The sequence below is a fragment of the Ciconia boyciana genome, chromosome 6 (genome assembly GCF_034638445.1).
Source record: "Ciconia boyciana chromosome 6, ASM3463844v1, whole genome shotgun sequence".
Lineage (NCBI taxonomy): Eukaryota > Metazoa > Chordata > Aves > Ciconiiformes > Ciconiidae > Ciconia > Ciconia boyciana.
In genome coordinates this window covers 2,646,676-2,674,241 of record NC_132939.1, presented here as the reverse complement: position 1 = coordinate 2,674,241, position 27,566 = coordinate 2,646,676, and the positions used below count along the sequence as shown (strand labels likewise).

The 27,566-nt window shown below is 38.3% G+C and overlaps 1 protein-coding gene across 2 annotated transcripts; it reads left to right on the top strand.

Annotated features, from left to right (window-relative positions):
- The first annotated feature begins 4,953 nt into the window (after positions 1–4,953).
- CAT (catalase) lies at positions 4,954–27,566 on the top strand. Of its 2 annotated transcripts, none has more exons than XM_072865777.1 (13): positions 4,954–5,222; positions 10,957–11,128; positions 12,176–12,286; positions 13,730–13,860; positions 14,790–14,894; positions 15,963–16,088; positions 17,437–17,628; positions 18,569–18,721; positions 19,883–20,021; positions 22,581–22,711; positions 23,369–23,476; positions 24,104–24,190; positions 24,653–27,566. In XM_072865777.1, the coding sequence occupies exons 1-13, from the start codon at positions 5,157–5,159 to the stop codon at positions 24,716–24,718; spliced, it is 1,587 nt and encodes a 528-aa protein (XP_072721878.1). In that variant the 5' UTR covers positions 4,954–5,156; the 3' UTR covers positions 24,719–27,566. The 2 variants fall into 2 exon arrangements, with proteins under 2 accessions (XP_072721878.1, XP_072721879.1); XM_072865778.1 differs by lacking the exon at positions 4,954–5,222 and adding an exon at positions 9,558–9,658.

Below are 27,566 nucleotides of genomic sequence, written 5' to 3'. Positions count from 1 at the left end.
GTTATATTTCACAGTGTTTTCAGTGTTTTCCATTAGATCTGAAAATACAAAATTAAAAGTCTACATATAATGCAAGTTATTGAATGATAAACTTATTATCATGACAGCTTAAGCAGTAAAATATTTTCAGACATAACTTGCAGATTTGTGCTGGTTTTGGCTGGGGTAGAGTTAATTTTCTTCACAGTAGCTAGTATGGGGCTATGTTTTGGATTTGAGCTGGAAATAGTGTTGATAATACAGGGATGTTTTAGTGATTGCTGAGCAGTGCTTACACACAGTCAAGGCCTTTTCTGCTCCTCACCCCACCCCACCAGCAAGTAGGCCTGGGGGTACACGAGAAGTTGGGAGGGGACACAGCCGCGACAGCTGACCCCAACGGACCTAAGGGATATTCCATACCACAGGGCATCATGTTCAGCATATAAAGCTGGGGGAAGAAGAAGGAAGGGGGGGACGTTCAGAGCGATGGCGTTTGTCTTCCCAAGTCACCATTACGTGTGATGGAGTCCTGGTTTCCTGGAGATGGCTGAACACCTGCCTGCCCATGGGAAGGAGTGGATTAATTCCTTGTTTTGCTCTGCTTGTGCGCGGCTTTTGTGTTCCCTATTAAACTGTCTTTATTTCAGCCCACGATTTTTCTCACTTTTACCCTTCCAATTCTCTCCCCCATCCCACTCGGGGGGGAGTGAGCGAGCAGCTGTGTGGGGCTTAGTTGCCAGCTGGGGTTAAACCACGACGAGTATATACAGAGATCCCCAGTTTATTCTTACCTACCTCACATTCCATCTCTTCTTCTCACCATATACTATGTCTAACATCTTAGCACCTGTCACCCAGATGTTGGCTGGCCTTTAATAGCATGTCTATCTAATTGCAAGTTTGACATATAAAATTGTTTTGGGTGTGTATTGCCACTTTGGAATCAGGACAGACAATATGTTCCATCTACTGTATTACAATGGACATTAATCTGTCATTTCTATTAATATTTCTCTGTTTTTCTAAAATATAATAGCAACCTTTTTCTTCTAACTGTACTTGCCATACCTACCCCTCAATCCTCTGTCATGTATGTGAATGGTTAAGTAGTAGTATATGTTCCTCTTTCAGTGCTTTTTCTGTGCCCTGATGCTTACATCAGATGTGACAGCAAAAGGATCGATGGAAAAGTCACTTGTAGAGGTTCCTGAGGTACTGTAAATATCCCAAGGTTGGATATTTATAACAAGGCAAATTATTATTTCAAGTCTCGAGAACAGTTTCATTATATTACTTCATAGTTGGAGTACATGCAGTAGATGAATTTGTTTCATGACTGAAAATATATTCAGTCATACCAATTATATTTTTATTATGTGAGCCTGAAACAGAGTCTTTATTATTTTCTTTCTGACCTTATTCCTTGTAGCACAGGTAGAAAATGTATCCAAGCCTCATCTCTGGATACATAATTTGGATACTCTGGAAGATATAAGTTTGAACATCTTTAGTAGAAGGGGAAGAAAATTAAGTGTCCCAATCCTGTGATAAGCGTTCTCACCAATAATCAGTTTAATTAAAAATGAGCACTCTCTGTCTTGTGTTTCTCTTTTCTGCTCTTTTAGAATAAAAGTCATTGTGGCCCCCATGCTCTGTGCTGAAGTTAAATGCTTTGGCTATGTAGTAGAGGTACTCGGAGCATATCTACTCAACAGATGTTGCAGAGAACACGGAAACATTTATGAATCTGATTTAATCATAAGCAGGAGGTAGGTACCAAGTCAGCCAGCTGAGATGGCTGATATATGTAGCATGAAAGCTTTAGGTGCTCATGTAACTTAATTAGCAAAGCAACAGACACTATTGACCTTCCACTCGACTAATTCTAGATCATTCCCTTGGGTGTAAATGACTGAACTATGCATAAACTTTACATACGGCACGATTGTGTGCATGTGCACGTGTGCGTGTGAGTGAAACTGACCTTCTAGTTTGTGTTTAAACTCACTTTAAATACAGAAAACAAAATACAAATGCTAAGTATTATGACTTTTAATCTCTCAAAATCTTAATTAATGGTGAAGTGTGGTTTGGATTATGCCTCAGAAAGACACGCAGCAACATAGAACCAGTCTCCCCAGGTAAATAAAGATGATTAATTTGGAATTGTTTGAAGTTTGTTTACTTAATGCATATATAACAGGAGGCTTACGCAGGCAAATAAGATGCCGCAGGAATCAAATATCATAATAGAAGGGAGGGAAAAAGGAAATAAATAAAGATACCCACAGCAAGGTAGCTGTGGAATTTAAACCAGTATTCACTGCTTTCTTCACTCAAAAGATAGAAGATTATGGCGAGATGAGAGAAAAATTTCTTATTTGTTTCACACTTAGCTTTGTATATGACCTTTCTTATCAAATGCAGTTGCTAAAGTGCAAGCAGTAAAGCTAAAGTGCAAACATTTTTGAAAAATACATGCCATCGATGTTGCCACCTGCTCTCTCTTGGAATTTTTTTTTGCATATTTTCTTAGCCAATATTTAATCTCCTCTTGTTTTTTTAGGCACACATACACACTTGTGTATATACACATATATCTTTTCCTCTAGCATTACAGTTATAATATAAAGGTGTATGGGAGATGAAAGAGAAGCAGTTTTTGCAAGTTACTCTTATTTTGAAACAGATTTGTGACAAGCAAGGTTATCTACACACATTTGTTGACAGGAAGTGTTAAACTTTAAAGGAAAAACAAACAATAACTCTTCATGAAAATGTCCACATTTCCCTTATTTTGCTGGCTAAGCAAACTGAAATATCAATTACTTGATTTAAAAAAAATGTGTGTATGCGCTCCTAATACTAAGTCCATCGGACTTGTCCATCAGTCTTTTCTTATGAAAAGACAATTTTTTAATAAAAGTCATCTTAAAAAATAAAAGCTGTATGGAAGAACACTACATAAGCCTGAATGAGTACCTGAAAAGATCATTAAATGTTCTCAGAAATGGCTGATGGTGAGGCCTAGAAACTTAGTTTGCAGAATGGGAGCTAGCACCTTGAAAACAAAGTTTTCTGTGGGTTAAGACCTTGTTGTGAAGCTTGGATACTTTTTTCTTTGGCTGATACTATAGAGGGTTTCTTGCTCTGTACCAAGACTGCTTCGATCTTTGTGGATTTACTCCTGTTTAGATTTACCAAGGATCTTCTGAGTGCAGTGGAAGTCTGTTACATGGAAGTGATCAGTGGTTGCACAGAAGATGCAGTAGTAGGTGTAGTCTGATGATGTATATTTAGTATAAAAATATTAGAAACATCAGTGATTGATCTTTCTTGCTCTTCTTTATGATGTTGGTTATCATGTTGAGAACGAAAAGATTATGAGACCTGGAGACATGAAAGAAATGTCCCAAATAAGGCTGAAGCAGAAAAAAGGGAGTTTGCTGGTCTTACCACTGAGGAAAAGGAGTACCATTAGTGATATTCCCTATGTAGTACAGACCTGAATTTAGGAGTCTTAGCCCTCTAATACATAATAACACATACTAGATAAAGCAATCATCTGATTTAAATAATGAGCTAGACTATTCTTTGTATCTGTTAAGAGAAAAAAATGTAGCCATAATCTTTCAGATAAGCATTTTCGCTGTTTCCTTTCTTTTTGACAGGCTATGGGTAAACAGAGCTGCTCTGCTTCATTGTTGTAATACGTATTCTGTAAAGAACCATAGTGGGATTCTTATCAGGAATGATGGGGGGGGACACCAAACCACCACACACACAACACTTGCTGACTCAGTCGCTTTTATAAACCAGTACCCCTGCAACCACATTTGGGTAATTTCTGTTTGTTTAGACAGGTCTCCTATCTGCTATGATTACCCCCATCATTGACATTAGGCAAGAGCTAATAATAGGAAAGGTATATATATATTTTAGTTTTCTAATATATATTTTAGTTTTCTAGCATGTTTAGGTAGTCTTATCCATGTGTCTGGGTCCAGGAACCCCATACAGAAGTAGACGCCGTGAAGCGCAAGTCCACAGAATAACTGGTAGATAGAGATCTTCATCTATCTTTTGAGTGCCCAATGTCACACAACCTAATAGTTTAAGATGGATTATTCATGTTGCTGAAAGGTTTTGCCTCAGAAACAGGAAAAATAACTGCCTGTTAACCACTTTTATCACCTGTAGTACATCCTTCAGGCGCAAGGCCAGGGGACCTCCCTCAGTATCATGAATGTGACCGTACGAGGGACAGACTTGTGGGCTGCAGTGCAGAAAACAGCACACAAAGACGGCGCTTTAAGGAGCAGAACTACAGTTGTCTAATGGGAGAACGGCATTTACCTCATCATTTGTAAGTATAATGCAGGGAGCTTTCTTATTAATTCAGAAATGGGGTTTTTTTTAAGGTTACAAATTCCAGCCTCCAATGAAATACTGTTTACAACTGGGTGCATATGAATTATGACCAATGTTAATGTATCACCTGTGCCTCATCTGAGGTACAGATACAAGAACGAACATTTAACTATACACTTGGTCACTTTGATTTTGCTATTTCAAACATTTTTTCCCGCTGAAACAAACCCTGCCTCTGAAACTCCCTCGGTAATTGCAGTTATCACAGTGCCCTCATCCTGTAATTTCCTACACCACTGAATAACTTCTTCCCAGTCAGCAGCTTTAGAAAGTTCCGACATCTCAAAACTGAAAATACGCACCAAAAATTAAGTTACTTACACACCTCATACTAGCTAATTACCACACGCAAACTCGAGTACCAAGGGAACACTGCAGCCCCGCGCTTGCCTGTCGCCGTCCCCCGCAGGCTGAGGCGGCGGGCTGCCGCAGGCACCCCCCCACCTCACACCGCCTGATTGACGTTCCCCTCACCCATTCACAGCTCGCGCTGCCCGCTGGGCGCGAGGCTATTGGCCGAGGAGGTAGCGGGGGGTGGGCGCAGCGTTGGGGTAGAAGCCGTAGGTGCAGGCGCTCCCGCTACCTGCTGGTGCTGCAGGGCGCGGCGCAGCGGCTGCTCCCCGCGGGGTGACCTCTCCGGCGCTGCCTCCTCGCTGGTAGCGAGCACAGTCCCACCGGGCCGCCCCGCGCTTGCTTCTCTCGGCATCGCCCTTCCTGCTTTGGGGGTCGCCTAAGCTTGCAAAATGGCTGACGGCCGGGACGACGCCTCGGACCAGCTGAAGCAGTGGCGGAGCCAGCGGGGCTCGCAGGTACCCGCCAGGGCTGCGCGGGGCGGGCGTTGCGCGCCCCCGGCGCACGGCGAGGCATGGGGGACTGCGCCCCTCGGCACCCTGCTCACCGCTGGGCGGGGGGCACCCTCGGCACCCCGCTCTCCGTCCGGCCCGGCTCGCTGGGCGGTAACGGTCCGGCCCACCGCGGAAGGGACGGCGGAGGGAGGATGGGCCCGCAGGCGGCGTTGCCCCCCTTACGGGGGCCGAGGGGAGCGGGTGAGCCCCGGCGCTGGAGGGCGCAGAGCCTCGGGGGGTTGCTCCGGCCTGGCGCCTGACCTGACGGAAACCAGCTCGGACGGAGCCGGGGGGGCCGCGGCGCTCCGCGCTCGGGTTATCCCGCGGGGCAGCGGCGGAGAGCGAGGCGCCCTCGCCCCGTAACGCGGAGCCCTCGGCTTGGTCCCGTGCCCGGGAAAACCGAAGCATGAAGCGGCCGGCGGCTGCCAGCTGGCCGGGGGTGACAAGGGCGGTCAGCGCTGCTGGCACGGCTGCCTTGGCAAGTCTGCCTTGTCCACAGCTTCTCCTTTTAGGCAGGAATGGGGCTTGTCTGCACCCAAGCAGGCAGGTCCTTGGGCAGAGATATTATGTTTTTCGTCTCAAATCAGATATTCACATTTTCAGTTCCGCTGTCACGTTGATAGAAGCCGGTGAGAGTGTAACTAGCGAATAATATAGAAGATCAGTACATTCAGCAGTATGGGGAGGCTTGTTTACCAGGTTGATTGGGGCAAGTGGTAGGCTAAAATCATAAGAACATGTAATCAACAGCATGGCACTTGGTCTTCTGAAGACGTAGAATATACCCCAGAGTATTTGGGTAAATGCATAAATGCTGCAAGAGTTGATTTCCCTTCTTCTTCATGAAATCAATGTGGCAGTTTCTACTATGTATTTTCTGACAGAAATGTGTATTTGGCGTTAATTACTTTTTCTGCTGGTTATACTAAGCAGCAGTCTTGCAAGACACAAGTGCATGCCTCAGTTCCCACTGTTTGCACTTTTCAAGTCAAAGAGAAACTCCCCCCGTCCCGTCCCCCCCGATTCTAATAGGTACTGTATGAAAACTACCTTCCAGTGATGAATTGTGACTTCATCATATTCTAACATGTGTTATAATATTTTCTTTTTGTACTGTGAGTAGTACTTTCCGTATGGATGTGGGCTTTTCTGTAATGAAACAGTATTTGAATACAGGCCAAGGTTAATTTGAAGATTGGGAGGCAACCCAAAGTCTGTGTTGCATAAGGAGTCATGAGACCTTAAGATAGGAAGTAGGGAGGACTTATTAGAATTTTAAAGTGACTTGTATAAGGTGCAAGGTATCAGTAATGCCTGGAAGTATGTACTTTGATGTATGGTGTTTACAACAGCTGTGACTAAAATTCTCCTGGCTTTGTTTCCCTTCTGTCATGGCAGGTTAGTGCTGTAATGAAATACACATGCAGATTTGAAAGTTCTTATCTTTTAAGGTTTTGACTGTACACAGCTCCCAACCATATGAAAATATAGGCATCAAACAAACTCAAGTCCAAAAGTAGCATGAGAATTCTTTTTAAAACTACTGGTTTTTTTTTCTCTCCCTTCGCACTGATGGAACTTGTTTTGTGTGCTCCACACAAAAGGGGCAAAATTTTCCTGAAACTAAAGTGAATATATCCTACCATTTAAAAAAAAAAAAAAAAGTTTGTACTTCTAATGTGAACGGTAGAAAGAACCTTTCAGAAAGTCTGCCTACACAAAAGAGGCTGTACAGCCACAAAGCGGTTAAATATTTTGATAGGTTTAGTTTCAAAAAGTTGTGGGTTTAGCTACTACTTCTAGTAGTCTTAAATGTTAGCATTATAGAAGAAGTGAGTTTCAGACAACAGTATAGCCTGTTGGTTTGAGAAGGGCTGTATTACCTCTACAAACCTTTATTCTTTGTTGCATGCGTAGTTTACAAATAATATGCAAGGTTTTTTCCCTACCCTTGAGGTAATCACACAGAAGGTATTATAAAGGCATAGGTGAATCAAAAGGACTCAAAAAGTCTCCTTAAGACTAAGGTTTCACTTTTTTTTTTTCTTCTTCTTCTTTCTGTCTTTTACCAAGCTGTTGCAAGGACTTTGTAGAGGAGAAGGTCATAGGTGTAGGTATATGCATTATAGTCCTACCACTGTGTGGTTAAACCTACTGGGCTGCTTAGAATTTATGAAGAACTCCAGGATAAACAGGGCTTTAATTCAACATAAGTTTTGTGTTTCTCAATGGACTGAGTGAAACTTGGTCACTGCTTCAAGATGATGTACATATTAGTGACTTTTTTTAAAGTCACTGTATGGACTGGAGGGGTCTTAAAGCGCTATGTTTCATGTTAAACAAAGAGTTACCAGAATCCAGTCCCCAAGTTTGCTTTTCTTAGAATTATACTAGTCAGAATTCATAAATGGTGCTGAAGCTGTATGCAGGGTTTTTGTGTCACAGGCTGCCTTAGAGTGAGGATGAAGTGGAAGTTTCTATGTATACGTAGAACATGTGGGAAGGGTGGAAATGTCTGTAATGGATGAGAACACAAGGAGGTTGGAGAGGAAAATGCAGAAGTTTAGGATGCCATTGGTAGGATCTGTTCTTTTTCGTCACATTACAATGAGCTTGCCTGTCTTAAATGAGTATGACGCAGTCATCAATATGAAAAAAAAAATCAATGAATTTATGATTAGAAAAACTAATACATTGGATTTTATCTGTGAGAAATTTGAAGCTTTTAATCAGCAAAACTAATGAAAATTTAAAAAAGTATTGGTGGTGCTGGAAGCTGGATTAAAAAAAAAGAAGAAAAAGTAGTTCTCCCTAAGCAAACTCTGAAAAAATTTCTTGACCAAAAAGTCCAATTAAAACAGTTGTGAGCGTTTTATAGGCTCATCTACAGACTGTACCGTGTTCTAAGAAAGGGCTCTTCAAAGCAGAGGCTTAGAATGGGTTTCAGGATGGGTTGCTTGTAGCTTTCAGACTTCAGGACAGAAAATATGTCAGGCTAATGAGCTGACAATATAATTACATTAATTTGTTCTGGGTGAGTATCTTGAAGTAGAATATTTTACACTTACTAGATTGAATCATGGAGTGGATGAATGAGCTTTTTCCTAAAGTTCCCTTAATGTGGTGGTGTCCTTCCACTTTAATATATGAAATCAAATTCTAATGCAAAAAGTTTATTTGTAATGGCAATTTAAGTTTCTAGTTTAAGATGATAACTAAACTTCTAGTTTATAGCTTTATAGAAATCAAGCGAATTACAGAAATTTTTAATTTATAGAAACCTAATTTATAGAAATTAAGTTTATAGAAATTAAGCTATCTAGATGATAGCTTAATTTCTAGTTTAAGATGATAGCTAAAACATACATAAACACAATAAGGCATACATATTTAAGGGTGCTAAATTGTACGGGGCCTGTATGTTAGGATATAATTTTAAGAAGTTGAACTCTTAGACTGACTCAGGATGGGAGAACTTCCCGTGGGGTCTGACTAGGTGATTTCTCAAAGTGACCAGTGAAATCATTTTCTTTGGCTCATTCAAAACTGAGCAAAATATAAGGTAGCAAGCATGTGATATATAAGCAGTGGAAAGAATACTGAGAACAGTTTCTACTCTTGCATATTTGCCTTGACAAACTCTAGATGATGTTTTGACTTAAGCAGATGTTCTTTTTACTTAAGAATACTTTAAATAAAGCTGAAGTGATAACTTTCCTGTAAGTTTCTGAACATCATGTTCTTGTTTGTAACCAGATATATATTGTCTTTTTTTAAATGTTTGTACAAATTTCAGTGCTGGTTAGGATTTCAGGCATCCTGAAGGAGTTGAATTTATGCTTCTAGCTTTATAGCTTTATGCTAATGAAGTGGTGAATGAAGAATAAAGAACCTAGATGTTTTGGGAATTCAAGCCAGCTAGAGTAATGTGTGTTGCATATTAGTAAGAACACATTGGAAATGCAGTTATCCTCTCAAATGTCTCTTATGTGGTTATTCTTGTACCTGAGTTAAACAAAGGTGTATACAACTCTCCCTGTATACTCTACCTCAGCCAGAACTCTGGGTGTAGATGAGAACAATTGTTTTTTCCCCTGCCTTTGCAAGTTGCCTCTTGGAAAAAAACGTGGAGGCTAGCCCAGGTAATTATGCTCTTCCATGAGATACGGATGGGAATTTTGTCTGTTTACATAACTAAAACACTGAAAGCAGAACTTAGATTGTCAGTATAGAAGTTGGAACCCCATAAGTTGCTGATATAATAGTGAAAGCCTTCTCTTCACCATTCCTTTTTGTTTATAGAACTTTAAAGGAAGGAGAACTAGTCAGGAGGGGATGAGTGAGTTTATTCTGCAGCATTTCCTGTGGTTCAGGTGCGTGGATGCTACTGGCAGAAGAAGGTAGGATGATGTGGAGAGAGAGCCCATATGGATGTATGTCAGTTTAGTGCAACATGTAACTGTGCATTTAGTGTTAACTGCTCATAATCTGTGACTCAGATATTTGAGCTCACCCTGTTGCAAACTTTTTTCTTTTAGTGTTTTTTTTTTTTTTTCTTTGTACTAACTTCTATTCTGTTCTTCTAAGTCCTTTACAAACATCACCCTGGCTCCTAACAGTAAAAGTGCTCCAGCAAAAACTGACACCTGCAGCCATCAGGTCTCTGGAGCTGATGTACCTTTCTTGCTGCATTTTCTACAGTAGCCAGTAAAATAAGACTGTCATCTTAGGGGAGCATATGACCCCATACGTGATGCAGACAAAGTCTTTTCTACTGGGATTTTTTTTAAGAAAGTGGGAGTACGCTCAATTATAGTGCTACAGAGTTCCAACAGCTGTTTCTTGAAGTTGTCTTGGAGTGGCTGTTTTTTCAGGTACAGGGTCACTCCTACTGTAGAAGATGCTGCCACTCTAAGTAGCCTACAAGAATGATTAACTTAGACTTGGTATGGAAGGGAGGAGGAAATGATGAGTATGGGCTACTTTGGGCAGTTTCTTTAAAGACAGTAATGATGCTAGTAAAAAAAAAAATAATGTTCTGGTTTGCTGTCCTTTTGACAGGACATTTATTGATAGCAGGGCTTCTTAGGGCTTTGTTAATCTTAGTCCTTCCATGGTTCAGGAGTCTAGAATCATGATGAACTTATGTTATTTTCCATAGCTTTTCCAGACCAATGGTAATCATGGGTACCCCCTTTTAGTCTTTGTGCTGTGTGACTATAGCTCTTTCCTTATGCCTCCGTCCCTGTATTGACATTACCATCTTCCTCTCCTTTCTCCCTTATTACTTTCCAGCAGCTACTCCTTTTCTAGCTTGTTGTCTTCCCATCCTCTCCTGTTGAGGTGGGGGCAAACTGAGCCTTAACTCATTTTTTTTTTTTAAGGTTGACACTTCATATTTTTCTTGAAGCAAGATAGATAGTTTGAACAAGTAACATTTCTTAACCATGGAAGACATTCTTGGATTATACATGACTTGAACTCCCCTTCTTAAATAGCCCCAAACATAGTACTGTGGTGATGTAGTTAGACACCTATATTTTCTGTAACTAGTTACAGAATCTTATGTAATTTTGCTGTATACTTGTTAATATGTCCTGTGACACATAATGGTTGACCAGGCAGGCGTGTTGTGTGTCTTAACACCAGAAATTAAACACCCTCTATATTTGTGATATTGACTGTCTCTCGCTTTCAGAAACCAGATGTCTTGACCACCGGTGCTGGGAACCCAGTAGGGGATAAGCTTAATATTCTGACAGTAGGGCCACGTGGACCTCTTCTCGTTCAAGATGTTGTTTTCACTGATGAGATGGCTCATTTTGACAGAGAGAGGATTCCTGAAAGAGTTGTACATGCAAAAGGGGCAGGTATGTTTAAAAGCACATACTTTTCCTCTGTGTAGAATTAGACTTTAAAAAGCTTTCGAGTTAACACAGAGATTGTGACAGATAAATTGCATCATATTATCTATAATTTAGTATTACAGATTATAATAAGTAATTATATATCAACAGCAGTGGTAAGACCTGGCTTAAAAGAAGTCAATGCCAAAACCTGAAGCACTGAAAAACTGTTTAAAAAAAAAAAAAAGGGGGGGGGAGAAAATGTAGTTATAGCCCTTAGATTTTTACTGTATTTGCTGTAATCTCTGCTTCCTCTACCTGTTCCTCTGTAGTACCCCATTCTTCTGGAAGGGAAGACTTACCTATCTCTATTTTAATGTCTGTTTGCATGCTATTTGATGGAGATTCTTGTCTTTGTATCTGTCTGCCAAAGCAAGATGGTGGTCTAATACTTAAATTAAAAAAAACCTCAACCAACTCATTTTAAAATTTGTTACTGATCTTAGTAGGGTAGAACTGACATCTCTGGTTTGTTGTTTGGGGTGTTTTTTCTTTTTTGGTTACGTGTGGCCCTAGAAGAAGATATGGGACTGAATTTTGTTATAATGTGAATGTACATGGGAAAAATTCCTCTGTGGGGGTGGGAAGAACTTCGTTGCTTCATCCAGCTTACAGGTGGACCAAAAATTCTGCAACACATATCAGGATTAAAGAAATACTTGTCTTGCTCTGCAGTAAATATGTAAATCTTCACAGAAAAGCATCCAAAAAGGTACTGTTTGTTATTTTGCACAGTAGTAATGAGGTCTGTATTGCTGCTGGGAACTGTTAACAGTCAGTTAAGGAGGGGAGAGTGAGCCCCATGCAAATAGTAGTTTGTGTTAAGTAAATTTCATTTTGTGAAAATAAATTGAGTATTTTAGTACATAGATATAAACTCTGTTTAAACTGGTGTTTCTCCATGTTTCCTTTTGACTTAAAGTTGTATGTTGGACCGTCATGGAATAAGAGATACCTTCCTTCCACTCACAGTGTATCTAGATCTGATATTTTGAAATTACTTTTTTTCAGGAGCCTTTGGCTATTTTGAAGTCACTCATGATATTACCAAGTATTGTAAGGCAAAAGTGTTTGAACACATTGGAAAGAGAACTCCAATTGCTATACGATTCTCCACTGTTGGTAAGGCTCTAAAGTTACTGTGTATCTTACATGTGTAGCATAGTTACACTGATAGCAATGTTTGCATTGTGGAGCACTTAAGGTAGTTTGAAATGCTTTCTGCCAACCAATTGCTCTTCTGTGAATTTCGCTTAAATGGTAAGACCTTAAGCAGCTTCTGCATCTTTCTGCCAGAGCTCTCTGTAGACAGTTTTCCCCCTGCAATGTGAGAGAAAGGATAGTCTGAGCTACTTTGTTTTCTGATGGAAGGCTTGCCCTGTTTCTGGATGGATCATAATCAACGCTTGAATGCTGCAGTTTAACACTTGAGAGTTAAATACCTATAATCTCTTATGCTGTAGGAATGTTTTGGGGGTGAATGCTGTAAAGTAAGTACTAGGCAAAGAAGAATAAACAATCGTCCATAAATGAACTCTTAATTCTTGAAGAGCTGAATGCATAAACTAGTAAAGTCTTAAGTAATATTAGTTAAAACATGCATTAGGATCAATATCTTGTCTGACAGAAAAATGATCTTTCAAAACGTATGTGTTACTGCTCTACCTGTATTTAAAATAAAAGAAATCCTAGTAAGGATTCAGTTCTGGAAGTAGTATTGGAGAGAAAAAAGTAGTCCAACAAGGCTCAAGGAGCTGCTGGTTTTGACCTACTGGCTTTTCCCTGTGTCCCCAAAACTTAAGGAGTCAGGGGATGTTATATGGGGGAAGGACACGCAGCTGAGTTTGATCTGCAGACTGTGCTGAAGTGGGTTGTTGCATCATTACCTTTCCTTTCCCTGCTCTCTTTGAACATGTTTCTTCCTAGCTATTCTGTAGTACACTTTTTTTTTTTAAAATGAGAGAATGAGTGTCCTTGTTATTTCATCATGATGTTTAGCACTAGCTGCTCCTGAATACTTCTGGAATCCTTTTGCTCAGATATTGTGGTAGGCATTTTTGTTCTGGTATGAAGTTACCCATTGAAAGGACTGTTTTGGATAAAGCAGGAGGGGAATTAAAAGGGTTGCAAGGCTTCTATAATAAGTTACCTTTTTATTAGGTACGCTATTTAGATTGCTGCCTTCCAAATGAGAGCTTTCACACTGGGATTTGATGCACAGAAACTAATGTGTGTTTAGCAGATTCAGCCTTATAATCTGATGTTGTCTCTGTTCGTGATAATGCAAATACTTGAAATCTGAATTGGTTCAAGTGGATATACTTGTTTTTTCTTTTTTTTAACTGTGGCCCAAATGCTTGGTGTCTGTTCACACTTTGGAAACTTCCAGTGTCTGAAGTATTGTTGGAAATATGCCAAAAATTCCTTGGTTTAGAAAAGACTTAATGTAATAACACCCACCCTTTTAGGATTTTATGGCATATTCTCAAGTTCTATGTTTTTATGCTTACAATTTGTATGCATTTCCTATCATAACACTTCTCTATGTTCATGTCTTTCTTCAAGCTGGAGAATCTGGGTCAGCTGATACAGTTCGTGACCCTCGAGGCTTTGCAATGAAATTCTATACAGAAGAGGGTAATTGGGATCTTGTGGGAAATAATACTCCTATCTTCTTCATTCGGGATGCAATGTTGGTGAGTAAACACAAAAGATGAGGGTACTTTGTGAAAGAGTCCAAAAGTTCGTTCACGTCTTGTTCTTGCCTCACTGAGAAGCAAAAGCTTTTGTTTTGACACACTTAAACTTTGTTGTTTGTTAGATGGTCTGAACAGTTTTAATTTGAAAAGGTGTTATTTAAAAAAAAATAAATTTAATAACTAATGCTTGATTACTTATGTGGTTTCATACCACAAATAGCACACACATTTAGTTGTGTTTGCTCGCGCATATGCCACAGCAGAATAGCCAGCAAGTATGCTACCGTGTTTTTTTAACTTCAGATCTGATCAGTTTCACTGGTGTTCAAATTAGCTGTTGAACTCTTTTCAAATTAGCTGTTTAACTTTTAATTTTTTTCATTCTGAGGCTACTTAAAAAAGACTTTAAAAGCTTGCAAATTCTCTTTATTAAATCTGATATTTCTTTTTTGTTTTCTAGTTAAGTTTAACAGCAGTTTGTAAGCAGAGGGGCTTTTCTAGAGTGGAGAAGCTCTGCACAGATATTTTATAGTATCTCTATTCCTTTAGGCATCAGCTATGCAGTAAAGTTCAGATATACAAATTTGAAAAGATTTACCTCTCACTTTATCATTCACAAAATGAAAGCATTCTTAAGCTTTGAACAGCCTGTTTATCCTAATTGTAAATGTTTCACTTTACCCTAATTCTACTGGTCTGTGAATGAATTTGGTTGCAGGAGGGGTATGACAGTAGAAGATTTTTTTCAGTGATCTTGCATCTTTGTCTCATTTTTCAGTGTGCTGTTCCTTTCAGGGCTAAGTGTATTGAAAAAACTGTTTGTCTTGTTTTGTATAGTATACCCCATATAATTTGGAGGTGTTACAGAACTTCTTTTTTTTTTCCCACGTGCTCCTTCCTCCCTCCTCCACTTCCGGACAAATTAGTTTCCATCCTTCATCCATAGCCAAAAGAGGAACCCTCAGACTCATCTGAGGGATCCAGACATGATGTGGGACTTCTGGAGTCTTCGCCCTGAGTCTTTGCATCAAGTAAGCTTCTCCTTTGACTTTATTTGGTGTGTAAGAAAATCATGTTATGACAGCATATGTTTTTAAGTGTCTCGTTTCCATGTTTTATGTAGAAGTCTACATAATCTTCTAGGAACAGTAAAGGTGAAAGGCCTCCAATAGCTTTTAAGGCTATTAGTACATGTATCTAGTTTGCCTTTTTTCTTTTAATGACACTATGAAATGGGTGGGATTCTGCTGTTTTCATAGTCCTACTTCATATAGGGATGAAGGGGAAGTTGCTAGGTTTTCTAATACTAAAGCAGTGGAGATATTGATGAACAACAAACTGTTAATGTTAGAGAACAGTAAAATACTGGGAAAGTAATGCTATCATATATAAGTTTATTTAAAGCTGTATATTGTGTAGCACATTAGATCATCTCCAGAAATTACTAGAATTCACAGTGCATTCTAATTATTCTGAAATGTATTTATATCTAAGAATGTTATGCAAAAAAAGCTAATATAAAATTAAAAATGCAGTGGTTTTGTGTTTGTTTTTTTTTAAAGAAAATGGGTTCATACAGAAGCCTTTCAGTAATTACTAATTAGAACAAGAAGTACCACAAGCATTGTTTGTGATCATAAACCTAAAGAAAAACAGCATTTTGAATATGTTTGCATGGTGGTGTGTTTACTGCTTTGAAGACTTTGAAGAACTAGTTGTTAAGGACTTCAGTTTTCAGATTTTGTCTTTAACCCGGAAAAAGTTCTTATTTATATTTGTACCTTAAATTATCCATGCTTACGTGCTCTGTGCTTATAGGGGAAATCATAACATTATCACTAGGTTAATGTCTTGTACTTCACCAAATATTTAATGTGGGCATAAAACTTCACATAGGTTTAATTCACAATTGTTCTTTGTGCAAAACCAAAGCAGTCTTATTTCTTTAACACTCTTAAACTAGAAATTCCTCAAGGAATACATGACATTAAAATAGTTTCCAGTGATGCAGAGTAATGCAATAAATGAACTTTGTTTCGCATGGTCACTTTATCCTTGATCTGGTGAGTCCATTAATATTGTTTGATCCTTCTCTTTAGGTGTCTTTCTTGTTCAGTGATCGTGGTATTCCTGATGGGTATCGCCATATGAATGGATATGGATCACATACTTTTAAACTGGTTAATGCTAGTGGAAGAGCAGTTTATTGCAAATTCCATGTGAAGGTATTGATATTTTTTTTTCCAGTTATGTATTGGAAGTATGCATCATATTGGATAAAAAAAACCAGTCTAAACAAATTGTCTAAAAATGTTCTGTGACTTTTCAAGTTTAATTAAGAAAAGACTTGTTAGTACATAGACTCAATCAGAAAGGTGTGTGTGGCTTTTTTATATCGGTTGCATGCCTTTAACAAATATGATGGACATCATTGTTCCTGCTGTGACACAATAGGTATTTACTAGAGTATGAAAAAACTCTGTCTATTGTTATGGGAGAACTTTGGTTTACTTTTGTGGTGAGCTCTGAGCACCTAGCTCAGCTTATTGCATTTCAGCCTCATACCACTCGGTGTTTTGGGTGTGAAGCTGTGCAAGAACTTCCTATCAGACTCCTTTGCTATCACTCAGTGCAGATGCAAGAATCCTCTAGCCTTTTGGAAATGTGTGTTTTATTCAGTGTGTGATATATTCCTGGCTACACAGTAGTTCACATTCAACAGGTGCTTCTTCAGGTAAAAGTTCTCTCAATCTGGATCTGGTTTTTGTTCCCATTAATCTTCTGCATATGAGCTGCATTGATCTAGTATTTTTAAGATGGCCTCAGCTGTTTACCAAAATATAAAAACTCTGTTTCCAAGAGCTCTTCAGCTGCAGCTCACAGAATTTCCACACTCCTGTGAGAAAGCAGTCTCTAGCATATCTCACTTGAAAACAACTTCCCTTCAAAGTTTTAAAGGCCATACAGCTTCTTACCTCATTAGGCTTTAGTGGGGCCTGGACATCTACCTTTGAAGCAAGACTTCAGAAACCATTATGTTAAACTAAGAGGGATTGTATAGCAGCTTTTGGCTTTCAAGTTGACAAAAGCATATTAAAGTGAGATTTTTAGTTACTCCTAAAGATGTCGCAGAAATTGGGGGGGAGGGGGATTGAGATTCATGTAGAATCCAGAACTTTCAGCCCTGAGGGCTGCAGCCCTTTTATCACTTTGTGGTGGCATGTTGTCTGCAGGAAAATGTGGAATGATGGGACGGAAAAGGAGCACTCCATCCTGTAAGGGGAGAGGGGAAACCTCTTTACTTGATGTGCTGGAGGGTTCATACCTTTATGTTTGTTGTCCTATGTTTTGCGGTGTAGCATTACATATTTATTTCACTTTTATCAGAGAACTAATTTTTATCTGGAAGGCAGCTGTTGAACATCCTATTATTCTGAACTCAAATTATTGGAGGTTGGAAGATCGACAATGGCATTCTTGGATTCTAAGTCTTGTTAAAGCACATTCTTATTAATGATTTCTGTAATACTTTCTGCATGGTATAACTGGTGCTGCTGCTTTTTTTGCTTTTAGACTGACCAGGGCATCAAAAATCTTTCTGTTGAAGAAGCAGGAAGATTGGCTTCTACTGATCCTGATTACGGAATACGTGATCTTTACAATGCCATTGCCAAAGGGGACTATCCATCGTGGTCTTTCTACATTCAAGTTATGACGTTTGAAGAAGCAGAGAAGTTTCCATTTAATCCTTTTGATTTAACTAAGGTATCTCTGATACTGTTGTGAATATTCAATTTCAGCTAGTTTAAGAAAGGTCATGAGATCATAATGTAGCAAATGCCAGAACTGAGCTTATCGTTAAAAAAAAAAAGTGTAATAGTTGCCATGGAGCACTATTTTCTTATTAGTCCCTATCAATAAAGTTAGTCTGTCCTTTTTATTCTTCCCTTCTATTTTTTGTGTACTCTTTATTATATGGTCATCATGAGTCAGAAATTCTGGAGATAAAATTATATTGATGTTATCTGATGTTACTCTTCCTCAGTGAAGTATGGATAGGGCTTGATTCCAGGCCTGTAGATTACAACTGCACTGCATTTCCAAAGTGTGATCTTGGATCATATAGTCACACCCTGAGCTCGCTAGTTTTAACTGTTGTTGATAATGTAGCTTCTGATTGTTGGTCTGATTTAGTCAGACTTCCAATTGCTGTTCCAAGGAATGGCTTGTTGAAAGATACTAACGTAAACTTGTATTACTTCCCCCCCCCCCCCCCCCCCCAATGTTCCTCTCCCAAGATGGCTAAAGACTTTTGAACTTGAATGTACAGGCTAAGATGACAAAGAAAAGGCTAGTTAAGCTGGTTGCATTTTGAAGTAGCTGAAAACAATCATGCTACCGGTTCCACCTACTATATTGCATTCCTAGGCAGTTTTTCAAGCACCTGTGGGTATTTCTTTTAAGTATTCAAGTGCTGAAATTATGCTGGGATGATGAAATAAGTTGCATTAATACTCTGTATTAATTGCAAAAGACTTCTTAAAATAAGACATTTCTCAAAATGTTTGTTAGCAAAAAATACATTTCTTCAGTAATGTATTTTCTCAATCAAGACTTTACTAGGCAGCATTTGCCTGATCTATTATTTAAGCTGCATAATACGATAATAATGTTGATTTTAATTTATGTGTGTTATGTCTTATAGATTTGGCCGCATGGTGACTACCCTCTCATCCCTGTCGGAAAGCTTGTCTTGAACAGGAATCCTGTCAATTACTTTGCAGAGGTAGAACAGATGGCATATGATCCTAGCAACATGCCACCGGGTATTGAACCTAGCCCTGATAAAATGCTGCAGGTAAACTACAATGCACGTAAGACTTTACTTGAAGAGCATTACATTTGCTTTGCTGTTTATAAAAGCATTCCTATCACTGTTGGTGTAGCAGTGGTAAAATAACCGGACAGATGGAAAGCAACTGATTTTTTTTTTTTTGGTGGTTGTTTTTAATGATCACCATTTGATGTGCTCATCCAAAATTTACATATAAAGAGAACGGGAAAGAACTAAAGAAATAGAAAATCTAGAATTTAGAGGGCATCTGCAACCACTGTCAAAGTTGACAGGGAAATCTGTCAGTCTGGCAAGAAGTACGGGATAAAACCATAGCAGCAATGCATATTTATTCATGCTTTTACAGTATATCTTAGAATTATAAACTATTATGAGTGTGAGAAGTGGACTTCAAATGCTCTAAAATACAGATATAACTAATCCCTGATAGAAACTGCAAGACTGTCATTTAGAATTAGTATCAGATTTCTTACAGGTCACAATATCTGATGAGACTGGCTGCAGTAGACCATACTGTCTGCAGAGTCATGGATGTTTGCATGTTATGCTTTTTCAGATTAAAACCAGATTGTTGTTTCAAATGATATCCATGGAGACAGGAAGGTATTTTGGCAGTTTTAACTGGATAAACTCTTGAACAATCATGCAGTTCTTTTGTTTTGTCTCTCTTCACTCCCACAAACTTCATGGTCAGAATCAGTCTGTTTTCTTGGTGTCCAAATGTCACTAGAACTACTTCAGATTCAGTTCAGTAAATAAATAAAGGACTACCATACTTCAGATGTAATCAATTTTAAAATCTAAGGTTGAAAATAAGTAGGAAAATTATTCCTTGGTAATATTTAGCACCGTTATAGTAATTTTCATGTCTATGTGTGTAACCATTTTCCTGCTTCAGAATAGGTTTAGCATTCTGAAATTGATAGGAAATACCCAAGCTGCATAAATGCAACTCAACCTACCATTCTTCACTGGTATTCCAGCAAAGTTAGTTTGTGGCTAAGTGTCACTTTGGACATAATTTCTAGCCTGTCAAGAATATATACACAAAGGAAACAGTCGTCTTCCTTTTACTCCTTAATGTAGAATGCTTTGAATTGGGATGTACCATTTAAGTGATCTCTTTCAGCAAGTAGTAGGTAATGTTTGTGATACATGTTTTAGGGTCGTCTTTTTTCATATCCTGACACTCATAGACACCGTCTGGGACCTAACTATCTACAAATTCCTGTGAACTGCCCCTTCAGAACTCGTGTAGCCAATTACCAGAGGGATGGACCAATGTGCGTTTCTGACAACCAAGGTAGTAATGAAAATACCTTTAAATATAATGATACTTGTGCATGTACTGCAGAATTCTTTTCTGTTCACAAGGGATTTAAGATACTTGCTAAACAGATTGTTTTGTTGGATATTGCTAACTTATTATACTGGGAGAAATGCTACTTTTTCTCCTCAGCCATTCAGTGTCTCTTGTGACTTTTTCACCCCCAACTCACTTATCACTGTGTAACTTCCTGAGCTTCAGACTTCCCAGTCTATCTGTTTTTTTTCCTTTTATGTGAAAACTGTTCCCTACCTCTCATAATCTTTGTCAACCTTTTAGTACCTTTCCTTATATTACTAGATCCTTTTTGAGATTAGAGGACCTTTAAAGGTCCCTTCCAACCCAGACTATTCTATGATTCTGTGATTAGGTGGCCTCACCTGCAGTTGTTACAAATCCACCATATGCTCTTTTCTGTAGTGCCCTAAATTTGTCCATGTGCTGTTCCTAATACTCTCTTTAATTCAGTGCTCACCAGCAATCAAAAAGTAATTTGCTTCAAACTATCCAAATGAATTCAAGATCTATTTTGTGATAGGTACTGATGTATCTTAGAACCCATGATTGTGCAGGTATGAAGTTGCATGCATTTCTGTTCCCCATGTGAATTACATGGCAAATAAAATTGTTTTCAGAAAAGCAATTTTCATCCACTGTTTTGGTATCATGAGGTCATGTGTCAGTATAAATAGCCAACTTTGATTTTGACGAAGTTAAAGTTTGCAGAGGCTGAGCTGTCAATTTATTATTTGCTCCCTTTTCAGGTAACTCTAGGAATGTGTTGAATAGTACTAGTCCTCACACAGATCCTTGAGGAGGATTAATTATTCTTAATACAAAAAGTGACTTTTTATTCCTCTGTTTCCTATGTTCTTGATATGATGCTAATTGACAAGATACTGACTTTTATCCTGTTACCTGCTGTTTGAGGGATCTTATTGAAAGTGTTCTTAAATCTGAATATGTTGTATTTCCTTTATTGCACTTATTTGTATCCCCTGTATGTCTCTTGTCAGTCTTGTGCAAGTACTGAGAATCAAAACTTTGCTGTAAAACATAAACATGCTTGTGTAGATTACAGAATGCATTCTCTACATCTTTTTTCAAGACTTTAAAAGAAGCACTTAGATGTTCCTTATACAACTTAAGCCTTGTGTAAAGTAGTTGATAGTCTCTTAACTATAAGTGTTTTTCAGTTCTATGTATGTAACTTCTACTTGCTACAGATAGACTAATTTTTAATTTTGTAAACAATGGGGGGGAAAGGGGTTTTTCTTCTTGGTTCCTGAAAAGTCGAATGTTTGTCACCTTTAAATACTTGTTCAGAATGGGTGTATATCTCCTATTAATCCAGGAAAGGAGACTTTGTTTGGATGTTTGGACAGGGGGTGGGGAGTTTAAAGGTGTTAAAACCAAATGAAGCTTAAGACGTGTTTAAAAATTTACAAATAGGCCTTTAAGAGAAAGGGGAGATTGCAGGAGAACACCCTGTCAAATGAGTTCAGTTATGTCCCTAGTTTATGTTCCTTTGAAGATTTCTAGAAACATGCTTGTTAAAGGGGACTTAGTTGAAAAAGTTCTAAAATATTAATTATTTAAAATGAAGAAATATGCCTGAGAAATGGTTTCAGAGAACTTAATTACTGCCTCTTTGTCTCTACTTCTAAGCAAAAATCTATTCTAAAAATGGAGATGGCCTAAATGTCTTTGAATCTGTATTTGCCTTTTTTAAATTTAAAGACTGACTTTCATATACTCAATCCACTTTGTTAAACTGCTTTGCTTTCTGATTTCCAAGAGATTGCGAAAGGCAAGAGTATAAATGCCAAGACTAGAGCTTTTAACTTCGCCTCTATTCAGCAGGTTACGTTCTGTCAGCGTTTGCCCAATAGTGACTGTTTTATACCTGAGAGTAAACAAGGATATACTTAAGCTATGCCTCGTGCCAAAAACACTGTATTCCTCTGGGCTATGCATTCTAATACATGCTGAGGGAGAAGAGGGAAATATTTGGAAAATATGAACTTGAGTACAGCTGCTCCTCTCTGAGAACAGATAATAAGTTTATTTTTATGTAGTTCTGTAAGTTCATTACGTGTTTAAAATAAACCCCCTACATAGTTAAGATTAGTAGTACTTCAAATATGCAGATGAAAGTGTAGTTTTATGCTGCCTTGGACTAAAACTTTGAATAACTTCCATGACTTTGTCTATTAGAATTGTCTGAGCTATGTTGTTGTGAGAGTGGCCAGACCTCGTTATTTCTGAAACAACTCAATTTTTCCCCCAAAAAGCTATTGAAATTCTGTTTGTAGTAAGTGCTGTTAAGTACTGGCTTGAAGACACAGCTCTTGATGATGTTGAGCTATATGTTGACAGAAAAATACTGACAACTGTTTTTAGAGAAGTGAATCATAACTGGGTAATTGATTTAGGTTGTTCTAGGCAAAGAACATTTTATGTCTTCTGACTTTATCTGAGAGAGCTGGCATCTGATTGTTTTGGGTTTGTGGGGGGTTTTTTGTTTGTTTTCAGGTGGTGCCCCAAACTATTATCCAAATAGTTTTACCGGTCCGGAAGATCAGCCCATGGTAAGGGAGAGCCGCATGTCTGTTTCGGGAGATGTACAGCGCTTCAATAGTGCAAATGAAGATAATGTCACTCAGGTATGATGTATGAAAAGGTTTTATATTGCTTATTATACAAGATGAGTTTATAGGATGAGTCTAGAGAATATTGATAGGAGCCACGTTTGAATGATTCTTATCTGAAGCATCTGGGCTGACCTGAAGTCCAGCTCTCATTGAGAGCTTGGAAGATCTGCATACAGCTTAATTTGATTAATAAGTGAATTTGTGCTGACAGGGCAGTTAGTGAATTCTCACAGACCTTTGCCTTCCATATTCTGAGGACAGATATCTAGAGGTTGTGACTTTGTCTTCTTGCGGTTAGTGTCTGCAGATATGCAAACTAGAGTATGCATGTAATGTCGTGATCATCAGTTCCTGAATTGGACCCCAACAGCAATATTTGTTTTCATTAATTCAATAAGCAACAGTTATTTCAAGCTAGGCATAGAAGGAGTTGTTAGCAGGCTGGCAAAAAAAAAAAAAAAAAAAAAACAAAAAAAACAAACCCAGAAGTTGGTTGCCTTTTGAGTTTAAGTATTTTGAATATTTTAAGTGTTGCCTGACTAGGTAAGTGAAAGCTATTCTTTTTCAGTAATAATGAATCCTAAAAGTCTAGTAAGTGTTATTGGCTGCTACAGGTAGAATGACTTGCTTTGGAGAATTTCAAAATAATACTTTGTTTCTAATCATAAGGTGCGAGAATTCTATACCAAAGTGCTGAAGGAGGATGAACGCCAAAGGCTGTGTAAAAATATTGCTGATCATCTTAAAGATGCGCAACTTTTCATTCAGAAGAGAGCTGTAAGTGGCCTATTTGGTTTTTAGCCTTTGCTCTTTATTCTAGGTTTTCTTGCAGTCTTGTAACTTTGTCAAAATGGCAATATGCTTATGGAAAGGAAGATAAGAAATTCTTCTCTGACAAAGTGACTTCTGGATTTTTCTTATGCAGGAATTATCAATACAGAACACTTAAATATGTGCATATTTACATAATATAACATAATGTATAACATGATAAAGTGACTTTTTCCTGATGGGAAGAATGGGATTGATGTTGAACAGCAAGGATGTCATTATGTGTTTAGCTTGGTGTTTCAAAAATCAAGTGACTGCCAGTGTAATGTTTTGCTCTAAACAAGGAAAAGGCAGTGAGGGCCAGGGAGGGATTGGATCTTTATCCTTCCCAGTGGAACTTTGTTTAAATCAGGAAAGAGCTCCATGTGCGATAGTAGAAATAGTGTTTGAAGATGTTCATAGCTCCTTTCTGGCTGGCCAGAATTAAAGTTCTAGGAAAGAGTTTTCATCCTCCTTTTCTTCCTTATGATACGTACTGCTTGTAGACCACAGAGCAGAAGATGTGTTAAAGAATACATTTGAAGTGAAGGAAAAAAATTCTTGTTGCCTTTTCTGTTCTGTCTTCCTCTTTAGGTGAAAAACTTCACTGATGTTCATCCTGACTATGGTGCCCGTATTCAGGCTTTGCTGGACAAATACAATGCTGACAGTGGGAAAAACGTATGCTAATGATTTCTGTAGTTGACTTTTGACTGGCTGTGAATTATCTTAACTTCTTTTGTAAATGCAACAAAGTGAGAAATTGGTCTTGATTCCCATTTGGTTTCAATTGCCCAAGTCAGTGCATGTAGAATTACAAAATGAGGAAATATCACTAATTGAATTTAATTAAATGTCAATTAACCAATTATGTACAATTACTTTGTTTCAGTTGGGTTTTTGTAAGGCTTCTGGAAGATAACCGTACATGATTTGCAATCTGTTCAGGTTGATTCTCCAGACCAATGATTACCCACTCTTTGTAATGGTAATGAAGCATTTCCACAAGCCTTTCCTGGGCTCAGTGCTTGCTACATAGAATAACAAAATTGCTGCTTCAAGTACTCATTTTTTTTTTCTGAAGTTCCCCTAACTACTTCTAATGGAACTTGCTCTGAATATTTCTTCTTTTTTTCTTTTTAGGATGTCATTAGGACATATACACAGTCCACGTCTCGTGTGTCTGCCAAAGAAAGATCCAACTTGTAAAGTGTGCTGCAGAGACTTACTCTGAATTTTGCGTCCTTATAACTGCAGGACAACCTGTTGAAGATGTTAATGAATGTAGCAGACTTCCGCACAAATATAGAAGTGTGTTTACAGGCTTGATTTATTAAGCTTTCAAGTGCCTGTATCTGTATTGGAAACTAGGTAACACAAGCTAACAATCCTAGTGCCTTTCAACACCTAGTGCTTTACTGCTGGTTAACAACATATGGTGTTTTCAAGGAAATTCATGATTAAAAATTGTCTTCATTTCTAGAAGCAAACGTAAATTTAATCTGTTTCCTTTTTTATTGTATAACTTTCTTGGCTGAATCACACAATAGAACTTCTATGATGACACTGTGATTATCCTTACGGATAAACTTGTTCCTGTTAAAAAGTTGATGTTGCTCAGTATTTCTAATAAAATAGTTATCTGTATGTATTTGTAGACACTTCCTTTGAAATTCATTTTTGGCCTTCCAGAAGTAAAATGATATGCAGTCGTTAGAGTAAAATGTTGGTTATATCTCATTCCTTATGATCGAAATTCAACTAACTAGAAAGTTTAATCTCAATATATGTACATTTTATTCCCTATATATTTTAAGATAACCTTTGCTTACTAATGCGTGGTTGGATATAACTGACCTAAAGGAGATAGGAAAGGCTATTTTCTTATAATGTACACTTTACAACTAAACTGATTACACCTTACATTTCTTTGGGCGGGGGGGGGAATTGTTCTTTCTAATCTGTAAGAATTTAAATAGAAAAATATTAATTTTCCAAGTGTGAGAAATTAACCTCCAGATGCATTAATATTTTTATCTTGGCCAAATTCAAGCTCAAGCACTTTCAAAGCTATTCCCAGTGGTTCCTGACATTCTGTTATTTTACTGCCATAATCTGATATTGCTATCTATGAATCAAGCCAGAGCTAGTTTTCAGAGTTAGACTTTAACTGAAGTGGCATGTTTGTATGAATGTGGGTATCTATAGCTAGATATATGTATAAAACATGATTTTGGGCATGTTGTAATGTTGCCTAGTACTTGCCATTTGGTTAATCAGTGGAAAAGATTTTGGAACCCTTTGGATTGAAAAGTGTACCCTATTATTATTATTATTCCTTAGATCCAAAGGAATTTCTTTAGCTTATTTTGTCTTCAGTCTTGGAGTACAATCGTTAATCAGGTCTTACTAATTGGCACACAATGAAAGTGTTTATATTTGAGAACTTAGAGCAATAGTTAAATGATAATTATGGAATTTCTGGACTTACCTTGGTTGAATATGAGTAGTAGTCACCTAAGCAAACACACTGTCAGCATGTGAATGCTTTGCTATACAAGCACACAACACAACCGAGACTATTGTTTTATAAGGGCCAAAATCCCACCTGGTATTTTTTCTTAGATAATTATTTGAAAGTTTTACCCAGTTATGGGGTAATTAGTGTCCAAGCTGACTTGTTGGAGTTTTGAATAAAAATCAGTCATACCTGTTGCACGTTGAAGTTAGTCCTAACAGACCAAAAGGGTCTCAGAAGTGTGCTCAGTAGGATCAGGCAATTCACCATGCATCTAAAGTCCTGGCAAGTTTTAATAACTGCTCTGCCTGTTACTTCTTCCTCTTCCCTTGCCAAAGAGAAACATCAGTGTATATGTGTAATTAGTCTAGATCCTAGTTGCGCAGCATTACCCCTCGTTTGAAATATTTGCCTTCCTTGTTTGCCTGCTGATACTGCCTCATTAGCATTTGGATTGGAAAAAGCATGGATGATGATACAAAGGATTTCGGAGCCCAGCTCCGAGCTCTTAACTCAGGCAAATGTTATACAAATTTCAAATCACAGCAGGTTGGTTTTTGTTTCAATATTTGGTGCATTTGTGGGTCTGTCTTGAATTGTATTTTGAATAGGAGTACTTCCTGATTTGGCATTTAAGGGTGAATTGGCATTCCAAGAAGTGATGGCAGATAGATAAAGAAGAGTTCCATAAAGTGCTGTTCCATTAAATTGTAGAAAGCTGCTTCTTCTCCACCTTATTTATCTACTAAACTATTGTGAAAAATTAGCTGTGATGTAGACACATGTCGTGGTTTAACCTGGGTTGGCAACTAAGCACCACCCAGCTGCTAGCTCACCCTCTCCCTGCCCTGCTGTGGGATGGGGGAGAGAATCGGGCGGGGAAAAAAAAAAAGGTAGAACCTGTGTGTTGAGATAAAGACAGTTTAATAGTACCGCAGAGGAAGAGAAAATAATGATAAAAGAGTGTACAAAACAAGTGATGCACAATGCAACTGCTCACCACCCGCTAACAGATGCCCAGCCTGTCCCTGAGCAGCGATTGCTGCTCCCCAGCTAACTCCCCCCAGTTTCTATACTGAGCATGATGCTATATGGTATGGAATAGCCCTTGGGTCAGCTGTCCTGGCTGTGCCCCCTCCCAGCTTCTCACTCGCAGGGCATGGGAAGCTGAAAAGTCCTTGACCAGTGTAAGCACTGCTGAGCAACAACTAAAACATCAGGGTGTTATCAATATTATTCTCATCCTAAATCCAAAGCGCAGCACTATACTAGCTACTAGGAAGAAAATTAACTCTATCCCAGCCAAAACCAGGACAATGCAGTAAAATAATATGAATTGATAGCCTACTCTGTTCTGGGATTCAACTGGATTTTTACCTGCTCAGGCAGGTGGGAGCTGAAAGCGCTACATGAATGGGTGGGAATATTTCTTGCTGGAACATAAAATCCTAGTGAGTTTTGGAAAAGAATAAGCAAGGTTTAATCTTTAATTTTGGTTGCGTCCACTAAATAAGTTGTATTATGTCTTCCTCTTTTGTT